This window comes from Mytilus trossulus, chromosome 6, assembly GCF_036588685.1.
Source record: "Mytilus trossulus isolate FHL-02 chromosome 6, PNRI_Mtr1.1.1.hap1, whole genome shotgun sequence".
Classification (NCBI taxonomy): Eukaryota; Metazoa; Mollusca; class Bivalvia; order Mytilida; family Mytilidae; genus Mytilus; species Mytilus trossulus.
In genome coordinates, this window is record NC_086378.1 from 84,004,450 (window position 1) to 84,024,800 (window position 20,351).

Below are 20,351 nucleotides of genomic sequence, written 5' to 3' on the forward strand. Positions count from 1 at the left end.
TGGATCCATAGGGGGTCAGTAGTTAATCGTATAACGAATTTATCGGACTCTGGACTTTTTCTGCTGCGTTTTGTTGAAAAATAAACAATAAAACACAACAACATTAATAGATGATGTCGCCATTAACGCGTCATGAACCCCATATGAGGTCTCATAGGGGGTTACCGCGTGACAGCGTTTAACCAATCAAAACGTGATAATTCATCTGAGGTCCGATAAAATCTGATATTAGTCATCCCACTGTCTGTATCGCTCTGCTCAGTTAAATTGTATATAATGGCTTTGTGACATCAAAAAATGTTGACCCTGACATATCATCCGTGTGATAACAAATGAATCGAGTTTTACCTGAAGTTATCAAGTTATCTTCTAGTTTGCTGGTGAAGCAAGGAAAACACTTGTTTCTATTATACAAAATAGAAATACAACCCGACAAATCATTTATCTGTTTGTTTGCATATTGATATGGTAAAATATCAGCTGCTCGACACAATATGAAGCCTTTTTGAAATCATTCCCTGTGCTTACTCAACAAAAAGCTTCATATGGAGACTCACAGCTGATATTTTACACAATATTAATATGCAGACAACCTTATAATTAATCAGTACTTATAGACATACATGTGTTTACCACAGCAAAAATCTGCTGAACAAACACACAATATATCATAGTATTTTGGAGTTATATTTCTCAATTTTCCTCTTTCCATAGAAGATTTAAAGTGTTAATTAACTACATTTCATTTTTAGAATGATGCATTTTACCCTGATATAAATAAGTTTTTAATTACAGGTTTTTCCCAAACATGACAGTAAGACAGAAATCAATCGACAGACATCCAGTAGTATTGTAGACAGATTTTTTCAGGTAAAGTAAAGGCAAAAATCTGTTTCTTTGGAGAAAATGTTCAGCCTAATAAGGGAGTAAGCTAACATTAAGGGAGTTCGCTTCTCAATTTCAAAATAATAAGCTTTTCAAAATACCAGTTTATATTGATAATAAACTAATAAGGGAACCAGAAGATAAAAATTAAAAAAAAAAAAATGGGTCAATGTGCTTGTTTTCGAGATATTAGGCATTGAAATTTTGGCAGGAAATGTTCTTTTGACTTTTCATAGCTTAATCATTGAAAAGTTGTCAAAAAATATTAAAAAATAATTACAGACATATCATCACATATTTGTGTTTAAAATAATTTATTGTATGGTAGCGAAAATGAATTTAATTAAACTTTCAGTATGTGCAATGTGGTGATGAATCAGCTGTGATAACATTACTGAGGAAGTCTAAGTCTGGTCAGGATGATATCAGTCCATTAATGTGCCATCCTCTGTGTGGCTGTGATAAATGTTCACGTCTTACGTCACAAGTCAAAACAGATGAAAACCTGGTAACAGCCTACACCAGAGATGATAGAGGTTACACAGGTATGTTAATGTGCCATCCTCTGTGTGGCTGTGATAAATGTTCACGTCTTACGTGACAAGTCAAAACAGATGAAAACCTGGTAACAGCCTACACCAGAGATGATAGAGGTTACACAGGTATGTTAATGTGCCATCCTCTGTGTGGCTGTGATAAATGTTCACGTCTTACGTCACAAGTCAAAACAGATGAAAACCTGGTAACAGCCTACACCAGAGATGATAGAGGTTACACAGGTATGTTAATGTGCCATCCTCTGTGTGGCTGTGATAAATGTTCACGTCTTACGTGACAAGTCAAAACAGATGAAAACCTGGTAACAGCCTACACCAGAGATGATAGAGGTTACACAGGTATGTTAATGTGCCATCCTCTGTGTGGCTGTGATAAATGTTCACGTCTTACGTCACAAGTCAAAACAGATGAAAACCTGGTAACAGCCTACACCAGAGATGATAGAGGTTACACAGGTATGTTAATGTGCCATCCTCTGTGTGGCTGTGATAAATGTTCACGTCTTACGTCACAAGTCAAAACAGATGAAAACCTGGTAACAGCCTACACCAGAGATGATAGAGGTTACACAGGTATGTTAATGTGCCATCCTCTGTGTGGCTGTGATAAATGTTCACGTCTTACGTCACAAGTCAAAACAGATGAAAACCTGGTAACAGCCTACACCAGAGATGATAGAGGTTACACAGGTATGTTAATGTGCCATCCTCTGTGTGGCTGTGATAAATGTTCACGTCTTACGTCACAAGTCAAAACAGATGAAAACCTGGTAACAGCCTACACCAGAGATGATAGAGGTTACACAGGTATGTTCACAGATTCTAAGGTTAGAGGTTACACATTTATGTTCACAGATTGTAAGGTCAAAGGTTACACAGGTATGTTCACAGATTCCAAGGTCAAAGGTTACACAGGTATGTTCACAGATTCTCAGGTTAGAGGTTACACAGGTATATTCACAGATTCCAAGGTTAGAGGTTACACAGGTATGTTCACAGTTTCTAAGGTTAAAGGTTACACAGGCATGTTCACTGATTTTTAAAGCAATTGCTTTCATGCCGTCGCGTATGGCCATCTTTGTGACCCAGATCAGAGACTCCGCCCAGATCAAGCCATAGTATTTTGTTAAACAGGCTCCTAGTCTGTCATTCTTAAACACCTATGTAAGTTTTCTAATGCAATACATAGCTTGAAACTTTTGAAAAACGTTAGTGGATTTAAGAAGTTTCAGCATACGTTCTTGTAGATGTATTTTTGTATTTAGGGGGACAACCGTTTGACTATCAAAAAATATAGACGTCCGAGTGAAAAAAATGCATTTTTATACCTGCGATTCCGTTTTCCGTTCGTACGATGTTTCAACAAAATATGGAATCATTTCAGTTGTTGATTTAGTATTGAAAATTTGACTGAATTATCTTTTATAATATACGGTTTTATATGTTTAATTGGTGTTTTTTAAGAAAGAGGTCAGGTGCTCTTGTTCATTCATAAAATTGTCGTTCATTCATAAATTTATCGTAAAATCAAAATCACTACACAGGTTATCAGGTTATACGTAGTGTCAAATGATCTCAAATGATTACCTGTAATCTTAAAATAGACAAAGTTAACTGACGTATTTTGTTGATTTGTTTGCTCAAATAATTTGGAGGAACGAAACCCTTGTTAAAAACACATAACAATAAGTTTGTTTTCCTTTTTTGTCATAACTCCGTAAGATTTATCGATCACCTTACTAATGAAATGGACCCGTCCAAACTTATAGATGCCAAGTCCAGATGAAGAGATATTTACAATTTGGAATTTTCTAGTTTCATAGATTAAAAAAAGTACATCCTTTTTGGATATCATATTCAAAACTGGGTATGCATGACAAATGATGAAACCATTATCCTCGTCTTTCCAATGGACGAGTCTACTACGTTTGTTGACCCTCGACGGTCCACCGTGTTTGCAATTTTATTTCACATGTTTTCGAAATATTGAAGATCATTTTCACAATGTTTCCTGAAAATTGGATAGATATCAAAGCAACTTAGAGCTGTTTGTTCTTGTTCGTATAATGACGATTTAATGTCATGTTTGTCTGTGATGGCCCCTCTTTTCGGGATTGCATGAGAATTATAGTTATCTCGTACCGCATGATGATGACACATATCAATTGAGCAATAACGTTTGGGACTTAGTTTTTAAGAAATGATGACAAAGTAACATTATGAAAATACTTTTAGTCAGCTGAAATATATATATTTATTTTTTACATGTTTATGTCTTGTAAAATATTTTGTTTCTTTTCCGTTTTTCAACATTTGCGTCTGGAAAGTTGAAATGTTTTAACTGAAGTGTTAAATTTAAATTAATTATGAAAATTAAATCAATAAAGGAAATTATTGCCCAGTTACAAACACTACTAGGGGATAATCCATAATAATTTCTCTTGGAGTTATATGTTTCAGCACATGTATATCTGAACCCAACTTTAGCCTGGTAAACGTGTTGTCTCCTTGTGAAATATAAAACATATTAAAAATGACTTTCTGCTAAAGTCTTTAATTGATATAAAGTTAAAACCTTCTTAATTCTCACTAGACAACACTCCTGTCATGTTTAATTCTTAAATATATGTGGATGAAAAAAAAGTCCCCAAAACATAAACATGGCAGCAATTGCTTTTACAGCCTTTCAGGCTTTGATTAGATTAGAGGTTACACAGGTATGTGCACAGTTTCTAAGGTCAAAGGTTAAACAGGCATGTTCACAGATTCTAAGGTTAGAGGTTACACAAGTATGTTCAATGATTTTAAGATTAGAGGTTACACAAGTATGTTCACAGATTCCAAGGTCAAAGGTTACACAAGTATGTTCACAGATTCCAAGGTCAAAGGTTACACAAGTATGTTCACAGATTATAAGGTTTTAAATACAAAAACTAAATAAATCAGGTCATAACTCCTATTATAATACATTTCTTCCAAATTTTTAGTGGATTGAAAACAGTAGTGAGTGTATATGATTTTTGATTTTGACAGATTATGAACCCAAAATTATGTGAAATTTGTATTTTGTGGAATGCTGAAAATCTACTAGAATTAGTATCTTTTATATAATAATAGAACAAAATGTCTCAATTTTTATATACTTTTATTTCTACACTTGCTATTGTCTGTATGTAAATACAATGTAATAATACATTATTTGTGTTATTTATTTCCAGCTCTACACATTGCTGCTTTACATGGCCAGGCACATTTAATAGATGTTCTTATTCAACATGGTGCTATAGTGAATGCTAGTGACTACCTAGGACTTACACCTCTTCACCTTGCTTGTCAAAAAGGATTTCAGAATATAATTGTTAGTACAATATGCTTGTTCTTTAATCCACATATTACTTTAGCTTATCTCTATTCTTACCTGCAGGTAAAAAAAAACCCACAAAAAATGAGACCCATACATGTACAGGGAAGAACAGTTACAAATACTTTCCGTAATGGAAATTTTTGCACCATGAAAATTTTGATAGAATTTTAAAAACTATATGAACGAAAGATAGGTACAGTACCAAATATGAGAGACCTACCAGTATTTAAGATTATTATGCATATAATACTTTAATAGAAGACTGTGCAAGGGCTGAATAGTCAGTCAAAGTCGTTAAAAACTTCCATCATCCAACTCTCATAGAAATATAGTGATGATCAGGAAATAATTTAATTTTGGATGTAACACATTTTTTGATAGGCTGACATTATTTTGTTATCAGCCCATAGATATAATTCAGTCATGTGACTGTGACGTCATCAATGTTTTTTCATAGTTTTCTACGGTATAAAATGGAATTTAGAATTAAATTATAAGAAATGGCTGTAATATTTTTTCTGTCTATTCGAAATAACATAAAAAATGTGGTGCACACTGATAGATAACCCGCTACACACGTTATTCAGTGTGCACCAAATTTTTCATGTTATTTCTTCAAAGACAGAGAAAATATTACAGTCATTCCTTAAATAATTATGATGATTGTACTCTTTTTTCTTGATAAAAGTTCATATGAAGGTTGAGAAAATAGGAATCAAAACTGTAGGAAAAGGCTGTGAGGGTCATATAGATTTATAGTAGGGTTATAAAACTTAGATTCATAATTCAACCAATCAAATTACTGAATCTAGTTTTAGGCACAAACATGACTACTGAGTAAAGTTTTCTGACAAAGAGCTGAAATCTGAATCTCATGTTGTACAAATAAGAAAGTACAAACATATTTCTACACATTTATTGTTTGCATTTTTCAGTTGTTACTGCTCCACTTTAAAGCAGATGTTATGTTGACAGACGGGGTCGGGAACACACCACTACATCTGTGTGTTGATAACGGACATGAAGATGTTAGTATTCATACCTTCGTCAAGTTTTTTTTTTATACTTTAAATTACTAGCTATAGTTGGGGCATACTTAGCAAAACAACAATTTGTTTGAAATGGAGGTTGATTTTTTCATTTTGATTTTCATTTGGGTTTCTTCAAACATTTTAGTTATTCAAATTATTATCAGCAACTTTTTTTCCAGAATAGATTTATTGAACTTATGTCCCTATAGATTTGTTTGAGGAATCTATATTTCTTCATATGATGTGTCCAATAACAGAGAAAAGCAAACTGTTTTCTGTCATTTTTTGGGCCTAGCTTGAAAAAATCACTTTATAAAATTGGAATAAAATTGACTACTTGTTAGACAAATTGTTCAAATTTTAAGTGTGAATATATTTGAATGTTTTTTTTAAATCTGTACTTTTAGTGTGTGAAAGGTTTAGTATTTTCTGATGTATCCAGAATAAAGTTAGATATTAATGCACAGAATGAGAGAGGAGATACACCACTTCATTTAGCAGCAAAATGGGGCTATGGTAAGTTATACTAGTACTGGAGTTGTTTATTTTAGTCAAATTCAAATTTTGTTAATTCAAAGTCCAAAACTGTTTGGAAAGTTTTATTTTCATGTCTTTATTGTCTATGATTCTGATCTTCCCTAAAGATCACTTGAGGATATATTTTCACCATTTTGTCTTCATTGCAAAGTAATCAATAAAGGCCTTTACAAACATTTTTAATTATACAGAAAGGCTGTCAGGAAAAGTGAAAAAGAAAGGATTTTTAAGGAGTTATTAAGGAAATGTATCAATGTAACAAACAGAAAAAAAATTGCTAGATATTTTGTGTATTCCTCTCTTAGTACCACACATATTCTTGTTCAATAACATAAAAATTACTTAAAAGAGATGTGAATATCAAACCATATGTCTCTGCTAGATGCCTATTACAATTTTCTGAATACAAACAGAAATATTAGTGCTCTTTTACATATACTTATATTACCAATGTTCATGGGTACAGGTGAACAGAGAATTCAAATTTTCCACGAATTATAATTTTCTATAGACAATGTATGCAGAGATTGGGAAAACTACAAAATCAAATATCAAACAAAATGCAAGTTTTCATCAATCCATGAAAATTGATACCCACGAAAAAAAATGAATCCACTGTACTTCCAACAGATGTCTCTTTTATTTTCAAAGATGTCTCAACATTTATATAAGTTTCTATAGGCTAAATCCTTGGAACAGAACTGTGAAATGAGTCCTTATGTGATTGTTTATCAGTAAAATGGATGTTACAAGAATAGTGAAAATAATTATTTGATAAATAACTTGCATTTGCAAGGTTGTTAAATTTAATATAATGATGAATTACTGTTTGCCAATATTTCATTAAATTCTTTGTTTAAAGAAAAAAAAGATTCCCAGTTTATTTCCAATTTTCTATTCAGGTACCATTGTGAACTCATTACTAGAGAATGGGGCTGATGTTACTATAAAAAATAGAAAGAAACAGACAGCGTTAAGTCTGGCACAGAACAAAAACGTTGTACAGATATTTACTGACTTTGCAACGAATCCAAAGATAGATATGTCTAGATCATACTCACAAGTGAGTGCACATTAAAATTGTATTGTTATTGTTGCATCCAATTTTTTCCCACATCTTGAAAATAGTTATTTAAATGCTTTGATGCATCTGAAATGTTATAATGTATGCATTACAAATAAGGAAAGATGAGGAAATACAGGTCAATAATAAATGTGTAGAATAATAGTGTACCTATCCTTCTGGATAACATTAAGTTTATATGATACATGTAGTAAAACCTTGTTCTTAAAGACTTTCACCATCATATTTAATCATGAATAATAAAGCATGTGAGACAAGCCAGCCTATACCATCTTTTGATTACTTGAATACTTGCAGGAAACTATACTAATAGCACTAGAAAAATGGTCTAATATTCCTCAATTGACAATATTTTGTTTCTATTTAACTATAGTCAGATTTAGACTACAGTTATGTAAAAGTAGTGAAACATGACCATGAAACCAAGCGCCGTACAGAATCAGTATCTTTACCTAATACACCTATGGTGGAATCTCTAGATCTGATGGAGGAAAAACAGATAGCATTGTTATACAAGGCCATTGAAGATAAGGATATTCCCCTGGTTTGTACATAATGTTCTTGTAGTATTTCCCTCTCATATAGCCTTGTTATACAAGGCTATTAAAGATAATGATATTCCCTTGGTAAGTGTAAAATTTTCTTATGATATTACCCTCTGATATATATAATAATAAAAACTATAACACAAATTCCCATATATAAGTACGTCTGAGCCAGTGACAACTCAACAACAGATTTATCCATCGGATCGCCATCAGTGATGGTGATACATGGCTGTGTACATTACGTATATACAACTCTTCTAAACATCAACCCAACAATGTTAAATCTGTAAATTTGCGAAAGCAAATTTTTTGTTCTTCCCTCACTGAGATTCGAACCCATGCTACTGAGTTATCTTGACACCAAATCGCCTGCACTGTAACCATCCCGCTAGACATATATATATGGAAGTTTTTAACAAACTCAACTGGCTATACAGCCCTCTGATATAGCCTTATTCTACAAGGCCAATGAAGATAAGGATATTCCCTTGGTTAGTACAAAAGGTTCTTATGTTAACACTGTAGTAGTTAACTGATTTTGAGCTTTTTTAGAATATAATGAGTTAGTTTGATTTTTTGTACACTAAAATGAAAATAAACGTTATATCATTATTTAGATATCCATTGTTTATGACATTGTTTTGACCGTTGATATTTTAGTGCAAGCTGTTGAAAATATTACTCAGAATGCTTTAGAATATAAAACTGTCAATTTGAAGTGACGTTTCCAATAAACTGTTGAAGGATTAACTGATTTGATTCAATAAATATAAATGAATAACAATTCCTAAAGATAATTTTTTAATGCTAAAATGAAGTTACCTGTTTTTTAGGTACAGTTTCACTTGGGCTGGACCAGCTTGGACAGTGAAGAAACGGAACCTATCTCACCAAACTCACTGGAAATGTGCCATCCTTTGTGTCAATGTAAAAAATGTACTCAAGTTCAAAAGGTAAGTTTACAGATATTGAAAAATATCACAACAATTAAATGAGACAAAAACTTCAGAAAAGCTTTTCAAAAAGATATGCAACTAGCACAATCTTTGATGAGAGAAGGGTACAACTAAAAAAAAACTACACCAGTTTTATCAGTTTTCAAAGCTATATAGTAAATAGAAAAATTACCCATTTTAGTTATCATTTTTAGCTCACCTGGCCCGAAGGGCCAAGTGAGCTTTTCTCATCACTTGGCGTCCGTCGTCCGTCGTCGTCCGTCGTCGTCCGTCGTCGTTAACTTTTACAAAAATCTTCTCCTCTGAAACTACTGGGCCAAATCAAACCAAACTTGGCCACAATCATCATTGGGGTATCTAGTTTAAAAAATGTGTGGCGTGACCCGGTCAACCAACAAAGATGGCCGCCACGGCTAAAAATAGAACGTAGGGGTAAAATGCAGTTTTTGGCTTATAACTCAAAAACCAAAGCATTTAGAGCAAATCTGACATGGGGTAAAAATGTTTATCAGGTCAAGATCTATCTGCCCTGAAATTTTCAGATGAATCGGTCAATTGGTTGTTGGGTTGCTGCCCCTGAATTGGTAATTTTGAAGAAATTTTGCTGTTTTTGGTTATTATCTTGAATATTATTATAGTTAGAGATAAACTGTAAACAGCAATAATGTTCAGCAAAGTAAGATCTACAAATAAGTCAACATGACCAAAATGGTCAGTTGACCCGTTTAGGAGTTATTGCCCTTTATAGTCAATTTTTAACCATTTTTCGTTAATTAAAGTAATCTTTTACAAAAATCTTCTCCTCTGAAACTACTTGGCCAAATTAATCCAAACTTGGCCACAATCATCTTTGGGGTATCTAGTTTAAAAAATGTGTGGCGTGACCTGGTCAACCAACCAAGATGGCCGCCACGGCTAAAAATAGAACATAGGGGTAAAATGCAGTTTTTGGCTTATAACTCAAAAACCAAAGCATTTAGAGCAAATCTGACATGGGGTAAAAATGTTTATCAGGTCAAGATCTATCTGCCCTGAATTTTCAGATGAATCGGTCAATCGGTTGTTGGGTTGCTGCCCCTGAATTGGTAATTTTGAAGAAATTTTGCTGTTTTTGGTTATTATCTTGAATATTATTATAGTTAGAGATAAACTGTAAACAGCAATAATGTTCAGCAAAGTAAGATCTACAAATAAGTCAACATGACCAAAATGGTCAGTTGACCCGTTTAGGAGTTATTGCCCTTTATAGTCAATTTTTAACCATTTTTCGTAAATTAAAGTAATCTTTTACAAAAATCTTCTCCTCTGAAACTACTTGGCCAAATTAATCCAAACTTGGCCACAATCATCTTTGGGGTATCTAGTTTAAAAAATGTGTGGCGTGACCTGGTCAACCAACCAATATGGCCGCCACGGCTAAAAATAGAACAAAGGGGTAAAATGCAGTTTTTGGCTTATAACTCAAAAACCAAAGCATTTTGAGGAAATCTGACATGGGATAAAAATGTTTATCAGGTCAAGAACTATCTGCCCTGAAATTTTCAGATGAATTGGTCAATCGGTTGTTGGGTTGCTGCCCCTGAATTGGTAATTTTGAGGAAATTTTGCTGTTTTTGGTTATTATCTTGAATATTATTATAGATAGAGATAAATTGTAAACAGCAATAATGTTCAGCAAAGTAAGATTTGCAAATAAGTCAACATGATCAAAATGGTCAGTTGACCCCTTTAGGAGTTATTGCCCTTTATAGTCAATCTTTAATCATTTTTCATAAATCTAAGTAATCTTTTACAAAATCTCCACTGAAACTACTAGGCCACAATCATCTTTGGGGTATCTAGTTTGAAAAATGTGTCCGATGACCTGGCCATTCAACCAAGATGGCCGCCACGGCTAAAAATAGAACATAGGGGTAAAATGCAGTTTTTTGCTTATAACTATGAAACCAAAGCATCTAGAGCAAATCTGACAAGAAGTTAAATTGTTAATCAAGTCAATATCTATCTGCCCTGAATTTTTCAGATGAATTGGACAACTGGTTGTTGGGTTGCTGCCCTCCAATTGGTAATTTTTAAAGAAATTTTGCCGTTTTTGGTTATCTTGAATACTATTATAGATAGCGATAAACTGTAAACAGCAATAATGTTCAGCAAAGTAAGATCTACAAATAAGTCAACATGACCTAAATGGTCAATTGACCCCTTAAGGAGTTATTGCCCTTTATAGTCAATTTTTAACAATTTTCATTAATTTGGTAAATTTATGTAAATTTTTACCAAATATAGTTCTCTGTTACTAATGGGCAACGTTCATGATAGATATAATTGTAAGAAGCAAAATCGTTCAGTAAAGTAAGAACTTCAAACACATCACCATCACCAAAATACAATTTTGTCATGAATCCATTTGTGTCCTTTGTTTAATATGCACATAGACCAAGGTGAGCGACACAGGCTCTTTAGAGCCTCTAGTTAAAGATATCTTTTGACAAGTAGCAGTAAAAATGTAAGAAGCTAGTTCACCAGAAAGAGTTTTAATTGTTGAAACAATTAATATTATTAAGATAAATAGTGTTATTGTTCAGAATTATTTTAATATACCAATTCTCATAGTTGTTAGGTAATTAAAATATGTATAAACTTTATACACTAAAATGTCAAGAGTTTAAATTTCACCCATTCAACTCATTGACATAAATTCCTAAAAATTGGTCAGGTTTATAATTTTCTTTGTAGATCTCAGGTATTGGTAAGAATGGTCTTCATGTAAGGATCAAAGATAAGAAAGGATACACGCCTCTTCACAGAGCTGTTCTTGCCAACAGTTTACAACTAGTCCATTTATTTGTAACCAAAGGTGCCAAGATTAACGATGTGACTTCCAAGTATATAACACCACTACACTTAGCTTGTTACCTAGGCTTTACTGATGTAAGTATAATTATCATATATCTATTCTGACATAGATATCAGTTGTGGTTGCACAAACTTTATCAAACTCCAACAAAACTGTCACTGAATAGAAGTTCATGATTTTCATTGAATAAGTATACAGACATTTTTGGCAAATTCGAAAAAATTTATCAATACCTTTGCATGATCACTTTTAATTTGGGGAAATTTATTTTGCTAATTTAGTTCCACCCTCAAAAATAAGCGAAAAATTTACACCCTGCAAAAATAACCTCTATACAGTACAATATGGATTTTTTTCACTATCACACACTGAGTCAGACCTCAAACAATGGAATCCCTCGAACAGAGCTCAGGATTATATTTGTGTATCAGGTATAAAAGATTATTCTCTATTACACCACTACAGTTAGCTTTTTACCAGCCTATCTTCATGTCAGAATAAACTTTATATGTACCTTAGAGGATTAGACAAGGATATTTGATTTCATGGATTTTGCTCAAATTTCCATATAAACCATATAAACCAAAAGTGTATTGAAATTTCATCCATTTAAGTTTATGGTTAGTCTTTACCCATGAAATCCATGAAGATTGGTATGACATGAAGAATAATGATCCAACTCACAGTTTGTGTGTTTTTTCAAAACATTGATTTATTTATTTATAATTCTTGGTGAAAACTGATATACGTCAAACTGTGACATATATAAAGGAAAAGATGCATTTTTCGACTGATTTTTATCATTTAAGCTGATTTAATTTGAAAATGAGTGCATGGACCCCTAGTTTTTAAAACAACATTATGTTTCATTTTGCAGGGAGATTATGTGGACAAAATTTTATAAAACTGTAAATAGTGCAATCATTTTAATTTTGATAAATATACAGCAAAAAATACATTTTTTTTCTAAATTCATGAACATTTCACAAATATGAGTTATTTCAGAATAAAAAATACATAAATTTTTAGGATACTTATAAAATAACAAAAATCAAATTGTGTTTATCTTTTAAAACAAAAAAGTTATGTCTTTCTTTTCAAAGAAAAATAAGGCCACAAATCCGAATTTTTAGCAAATATACAAAATTTCGACCCCATTTAACTAAAATTCTAATGCAATTATTGTGTAACAATTGTTCTGATTGGATGACAGCAAGTGTAAAATTCTCTATCTCCTTGTCTGTAACTAAGGAAGCCGACATTTCGGAATGTATTGACATGTTATTGCTACAATAATAAACAAAACACTCACTTGTTGCGCCTAAAAATCTTCTTTTTATCAAATTTTATTACATTTTGAAGCGGCAGAGAAGCCAGAAAACGCCCGGTATTTATGTTTGACGCCGAAAGAATACCTATGACGTCACCTAGTGTAGGGACCAAAGAAGATAACATCTTTTCGCGGAATTTTCTTTAATGAAGATTTTACACTTAAATAATGATTGAAATTTAATTATGAACTTGTTTTGCATTAGAATAGAGCTAACTGTATTGTATTTGAAGCTTTGCGGACGTCCATCGGTAGTTTTACTGTCGCAATTACCCGTTTACCTGTCTCCGCTCCGCGTCGCCAGGTAAACTAAATTTGCGACAGTAAAACTACCGATGGACGTCCTTAAAGCTTCAAATACAATACAGTTATCTCTTAAACAGTAGCACATGAAGGTATATTTTTTTTATTACATATTTGATTCAATCAGGCCTATATATATGTAAATTTTCAACAAACTTTAGATACAGGATCAAAACTGTATCGTATGCCCTTAAGGAATGTTTAAGATGATGCTGTTTTATATTTTGTTTAATTTTCAGATAGCAAACTATCTAGTTGGAAATGGAGCTTATGTGAATGTTAAAGATAGCATGCTAGACACGCCACTCCATCTTTGTTGTTACAAAGGATTTGTTGATATAATAGATATGTTAATTCAGGTAAAAATCTTATCAGTAATACTTATCTACAGTATTTGTCAAAAAAAATATTCAAATTCAGAGCAAAACATTTAAATGAGTCAATTTTTTATAGTTTGGCCTCGGTGACCTAGGGGTAAATAGGTCTACTACTCAGTACTGTAATCACTAGCCAGTCAACACCAAGGTTGTGAATTTGAACCCTGACTGTGCGGGTGCACTTGACTCCAATCTTAATTGACCAGGATATTCAATGTTCCTATCAAAGGTGGTTTTCTCTGGCACTCCTGCTTCCTCAATCAATAATAACTGACCGCCATGAAAAATTCCAAAAGTGGTGATCAAATGTGTTGTTAAAACACCAGAAGTCAATTAATCAAATATTTATAGTTAATATGAGATACAATAAAAACCATCTCAATGAAACCAACTTTCTTGCAAGATGTCATAACTTGTTTTCTTCAAAATATCAGGTTTTGATTCCAAATTCATTAGAAAGAACTCATGTAAATCTTAATCCAAGTCACAAGCTGTTTTATTAAAGTACCATTTCTATACATTAAAATATGTTAAAATTTCTAAACATAGAATTAAAATTAAATTGAATTGACAATTTCAGGAATTGTATGATTTGTGGTGAAACTTTTTTATATGGCTAAAGGTTAATGGCAAAAATGATATCTCTCTTTAAAATATGTGGAACATGTCAGTTCAATACAAATTTTATTAGCTATGAGAAGACGTAAAATTGCCAAACAAGACAACTCTCTGTCCAAGTCACAATTTGTAATTGTAAACCATATAGATCTATTTTATGATTTGCTGAAATTAACAATGCTCACACAAAACAGATTAAGCATGAGAATGTTTTTTCAACAAGATTTAGATTTTTTTTTTAATTGAAGAAATTAAAATGTTTTGAACTGTTGCATGGAAATAGTCTATTACTTTTTTTTTTCAATGTAGAATCATGTAATGGTAAATCCATCCAATAAACAAGGTGATCTACCCCTGCATATAGCTGTTAAAACACAGAACATAGACACAGTCAGGAAACTGTTAAAGGCTGGAGCTTATGTTAGTATCAGAAATAAAGATGGCGGAATTCCAGTATTTTATGCCAAGGTAAGAATAGTAACAACTTATTGTTAAAATCTGTAGCTCTAGAAAATATAATTAAGAATATGTACTTTTGCTTGATTTGAAAACTAGGAAATATTTTAAATTTCCTACTGTGGTAAATGATAAGACAGTAAGTTGTTCCTGTATAAGTACATGTATTGTACATGAACAAAGCTTCTTTCTTGTACTTAGTGATTTTTCTGTAGTATTAAATGGAAATGGCAAAGGAGATTTGTATTCCCAAGGTAAAACAATCAGTTAATGAAGTATATATAGCAGGAATTGTTGCATTTAAGAGTACAATTCTGTTGTAGGGAAGGAAAAGTTAATTGGAATTTTTGTGATAATTATTTCATCTGTAGTTGTAATTAAAAAATATTACACATATCTGGTATTGTAAATGGACATTTAATTTTTCCGATAGTAAACAAATTTATTGTTTACAAAGCCTGAGCAAATCTGGCTCTGAACACCTTACAATAGAATCTAAGTTATGTTAATTTGTGTATAAAATTGTGACAATGATCCAAATTATTTGACATATTATATTATGATAATTGTTTGTTGAGTCCCTTACTTACTTCTATAACCAAAGAAGTTAAAACACAAATAGTTTCTTGAAAGATCTTTTTGAAATTTAAATAAAATGTTTATATCAGCAAAGTGCCAGATAATTTTGAACATCAGTTCTGATCAAACAAGCATTTACAGGAGTTATCACCCTTGGAAATGTAATTTGAATAAGAAGTTACATTGTTACCACTATTTATTTTACTGAACTCTACATACAAAATTAATATAAAAGGTTGATATCAGCAAGGTCTCTGACAAGTTTAAACATCATATTCAAAGGTGATATTGCCTTAGGATATGACAAAAGTTATGGAATTGTGTAAATGAATAGTACAAACCTTCCAAAAAATCAGAGAGAAATCAAGTGTGTTGGTGAGTAACTTGAAAAAGGTAACAAAAGAAATAAAAACAATTAGAGTTATTGCCCTTAAACAGTTAACAGGTGGACAGTGGAACAATTTTATTCACAATGCTAAAAGGAAGCAAGTGTTACCCATGCATATTGATTGTCCACTTGGTATTTTCTAACCTCTTTTTATTGTTAAATGTTGATAAAAGTATTGCCAAACAGCTTAATATACAAGCTTTACTTTAGATTAACATAAGTTCTAAAAACCCTAAATAAACTGTTACGGTAAGATATTTCAAATGACATCAATAAAAATATTTCTTGACATGGAGACTTCACATGTATATCTGCGAGAGTTGAATTAGTTTCAGAAATCATATCCTTCTTCTCTTGATCTCAACTTTATGATACAACAAAACTAGTAATCAACATTCTTTTATGTTTCCAAATCACTTGCATGCATCATGATACAAAACAATGGTACAAAAAATGTGTTAATTTGATTGGCTTATTTAGCATCATTAAAATGATATTACTACATTTTTAACCGGATTTTTGTGACAAAAATGTCGGTTATTGATTTGGGGATGTACGGTGGGCAGGCGGGCGGCAATCAAATGTTGTCCGTGCATTAACTCATAAACCGTTCATCCAAAGCTTTTTAAATTTTAATATGTTGTTACTGACAACTAAATGAAGGTCAAGTTCAATAATGGCGATTTTGGCTTTTACCGTTCAGGAGTTATGGTTCTTGAAAGATTGAATAATGGTGTTTCCAGTTGTGACCGTGCATTTTCTCATGAACCATGCAACCAAAGCTTTTCAAATTTTAATATGTTGTTACTGATGACAAAAAAGAGGTCAAGTTCAATTATGGCGATTTTGAATTTTACCGTTCAGGAGTTATGGTTCTTGAAAGATTGTAAAATGGCGTTTCCAGTCGTGTCAGTGCATTTTAGAATGAACTATTCTACCAAAGCTTCCCAAATTTTAATATGTTGATGACAAAATGGAGGTCAAATTTGATATTAACGATTTTCACTTTCACCAATCATCAGTAATGGTTTTTGTGATATTGCCAGGACACAAATAAATGTTAATCAATCAAGTTTGCTGTCGTTGTGACAGCCTCTTGTCATAAGTTATTTCCTTGATGAAACACTTGCACTGTTCACCAAAAATCTTATTTTTGTTAAATTTTGTTACATTCTGATGTAAGTAAAAGTTTTAAAATGTCTGATGATAAAGTTTAAAGCTAAAACAGGCAATATAATGCTAGTATGTTATATACATATACATATTCATGGATCTACAATCTGTTGATACCTGTAAATTGGCATTGCACAAGGTCATGTTTTTCTCTGGCTTTTTATGACGTCTTTACACTAAATCCATTGGATGTTGGATGTGTACAGATTGATTGTTTAGTCTTAGATGCATGATTTTTTTTATTAATTGTTAGTGGCTTTGAACAAGCTGTCAGATAACTGCGAGTACTCTCAGATCTGTTCATTGTGTCTTCTGTGTCGGGATGTATCAGTATCAGGCCACGTCCACTTGTATTTTTTGGCCATCTGATGAGTTAAGCCTTTTTCAACTGATTTTTATAGTTCGTACTTATGTGGTACTGTTATACCACTGTCCCAGGTTAGGGGGAGGGTTGGGATCCCACTAACATGTTTAACCCCGCCACATTATTTATGTTTGTGCCTGTCCCAAGTCAGGAGGAGCCTGTAATTCAGTGGTTGTTGTTTGTTTATGTGTTACATATTTGTTTTTCGTTCATTTTTTTTACATAAATAAGGTCGGTAGTTTTGTCATTTGAATTGTTATACACTGTCTTATCGGGACCTTTTATAGCTGACTATGCGGTATGGGCATTGCTCATTGTTGAAGGCCGTACAGTGACCTATAGTTGTTAATGTTTGTGTCATTTTGGTCTTTTGTGGATAGTTGTCTCATTGGCAATCATACCACATCTTCTTTTTTATATTAGCTGTATCTGGCAAAACTTTTAGGATATTTTTTGTCCTCAATGCAATTTAACTTCATACTTTATTTGGCTTTTTTAACATATTTTTTACTCTAGCGTCATTGATGAATCTTTTGTAGACGAAATGCATGTTTGGCTTAGAATAAAAAATTTCAATCCTGGTATCTATAATGAGTTTATTGTTATGGAATCTATACATATCATACTGAATCACATACAATGTTCTCATTTACTGTGAACAGAGTGGGCATAGGATACTGTAATGTTTTCACAGATTTTATACAAGCAATTCTCAGTTTAGAAATAATATATTTTATTTTTTTTCTATTTTAAAATAAAAAGGCAATATTTTGCTGTATATTTATTAAATTAAAAAAAAAATCATTGTTTTCTTCATCATCTTTTTTTCACATATTTACTATACATAATCAAACAAAATGTCATTTTAAAAAGAAGGGTCCATGAAGTTGTTTTCAAAATAATGATTTAAAATCAAAAGAAAAATGCATCTTTTCACAATATGTTACTACCTGTTTCCCATGCCCTTAAAGTACTTGACATGAAATCATGCCATCCTATTTTTTTTTTAACTCTGTTTGTTTATATATTCTGGTTAAATATCAAGACAAAATAAAAAAAATACAAATGATTATTTGCATGATGATTTTCTAACTTTTTGGTTATAAACTTCAAGTTTAAAACATAGTACATGTCATAGAATAATAACAATTACTGAGTTATCTTGACTAGTAATTGTCAGTTTTGAGAAGAATGCTTTCTTACTAGTCCCTGATGATGAATTTGACATTACCAGTCCCAGATGATGCATTTGACATTATCAAGGCTTACATTTTGATTAAGATAATGGATTCTTTCATGAACTTTTAATTCCATTAAATTAACTTTGATTTGAAATGAGGATCTTTATTATTCTTTAATGAGGTTTTGACAGCTGATATCTTCTAAGTTTTGAATGCAGCATTTCAGAGTAGACTTAATGTAAATCGCCACTGTCTCAAATGTGCAATTATTTGTGACAGAATTAGATTTTCCTAATAGACGTTGAGAATTTACAACCACACTTGTATTGTATAGAAATTTGTGATCCTGCATGCAGGCATCTATATTCTTAATGGTATAAAATGTAGGTAAATTGTAAAATCAGTCTAATACCTACACTTTTCAGATAAAACCTTTGAATATTTACTGGTTCATTGAAGAAAAATAATTCAGGGCCTGTTCATGTTCATATCTCTCTCTTTTTTCTCCCCATGTAGTTTTTGGCCTTTTTCTTGTACTTTTCCCTCCAGGGGTCAATTGAAGTGTTACACCACTGTTGTTAGTTCTATCAGGCCCTAATGTCCACTGTCTCTTTCTGATTTTACAACTGACTTTTTTGGTATTTATTTATTTTGATTTTTGTTTTACTTTGCCATCTTATCTTTAGGATCTTTCTTGGGCTTTGGTGTTTCTTTTCTTCAAGGTTTGTGAATTTCCATGATTCACATCCATACAAAAGTACAGGTCTAACCAATAACTTATACAGGTGTATTTTTGTTTTTTGGCCAATTCATCTTGCACACCATACATTTATATTTCTAAGGCGATGACGATGAAATATCCCTATTTCTTATATCGCTACTTCCTCCTCCCTCTTTGTCCATGACTGCTCCCAGGTATGTGAACTTGTCTACACCTTCCACTTTCTCATTGTATAATATTATCAGGTCTTTACTCGTTGTATGCTTGGATCTCTCGAGTTTTACAATTTTTGGTATTTAACCATCTGAAATTGGTGTCATTAACATTAAGCACACAATAATCAATCAATCAATCTTTTAAAAGTATTTTTTTTATCAGGGAATTATATGCTTTACCATATTTTATTTTACTAATAAGATAAACTAGCATTTTATTCTTTGCTAATGCCATCATGAAATAAATTTCAAAACTATGTCACCTAGTAATTTTAAGCTTCCTCCTGTTTGTTTGATTTCCCAGAGTGAGAACCCTTAGGATCGACAACTGTCTCACATTTTCTAAAAAAAAATCTTCAGCAAACATATTCTAATCTGATAAACAGAAGGTTGATTGATAAGTGACAAAATATTTCTGTAGGCCAATTTCAACTTAATTTATAGTGTTATTACCATGCTGAAATGTCACAATGTAATTAAGGTACGGTTTGTTTATGGCTTCATTTGAAATGTAAATTTTATTTTAATTCACTTTCCTACGTAATTTGATTTTACAAAACACTAAGTATAGTGAGTGATCTTGTTCTTGAGGATAACTCTGTCAAGAAACTTAAGTTTTAGCCAAAGAGTATTGTCTGTCATAAGATTTTGTGAAGGAATTCAATGTTTGCTCTACCATGTTTCACTTAAATGCACTTTATGACAAAACAACTGAAGAATGAGACTTTTTGCAGTATTCTTAGAAATGATTTGCTATGTATTGGTGTATTGTCAATGAATAATTGCTTTTTTGATGCAAACATGCTGTGTACAGTCAATATTTCTGT

At 32.1% G+C, this 20,351-nt stretch overlaps 1 protein-coding gene across 1 annotated transcript in view; it reads left to right on the plus strand.

Moving 5' to 3' along the window:
* Positions 1 to 20,351, plus strand: part of LOC134723069 (ankyrin repeat domain-containing protein 27-like) — a 53,840-nt gene that overhangs the window by 20,438 nt on the left and 13,051 nt on the right. The window contains exons 14-24 of the mRNA XM_063586707.1: positions 796 to 870; positions 1,241 to 1,430; positions 4,661 to 4,800; positions 5,742 to 5,834; positions 6,245 to 6,353; positions 7,277 to 7,437; positions 7,832 to 8,002; positions 8,840 to 8,959; positions 11,699 to 11,893; positions 13,692 to 13,811; positions 14,757 to 14,915. Of these exons, the coding sequence (XP_063442777.1) occupies positions 796 to 870; positions 1,241 to 1,430; positions 4,661 to 4,800; positions 5,742 to 5,834; positions 6,245 to 6,353; positions 7,277 to 7,437; positions 7,832 to 8,002; positions 8,840 to 8,959; positions 11,699 to 11,893; positions 13,692 to 13,811; positions 14,757 to 14,915 (1,533 nt within the window). The remainder of the gene's footprint in view (positions 1 to 795; positions 871 to 1,240; positions 1,431 to 4,660; positions 4,801 to 5,741; positions 5,835 to 6,244; positions 6,354 to 7,276; positions 7,438 to 7,831; positions 8,003 to 8,839; positions 8,960 to 11,698; positions 11,894 to 13,691; positions 13,812 to 14,756; positions 14,916 to 20,351) is intronic.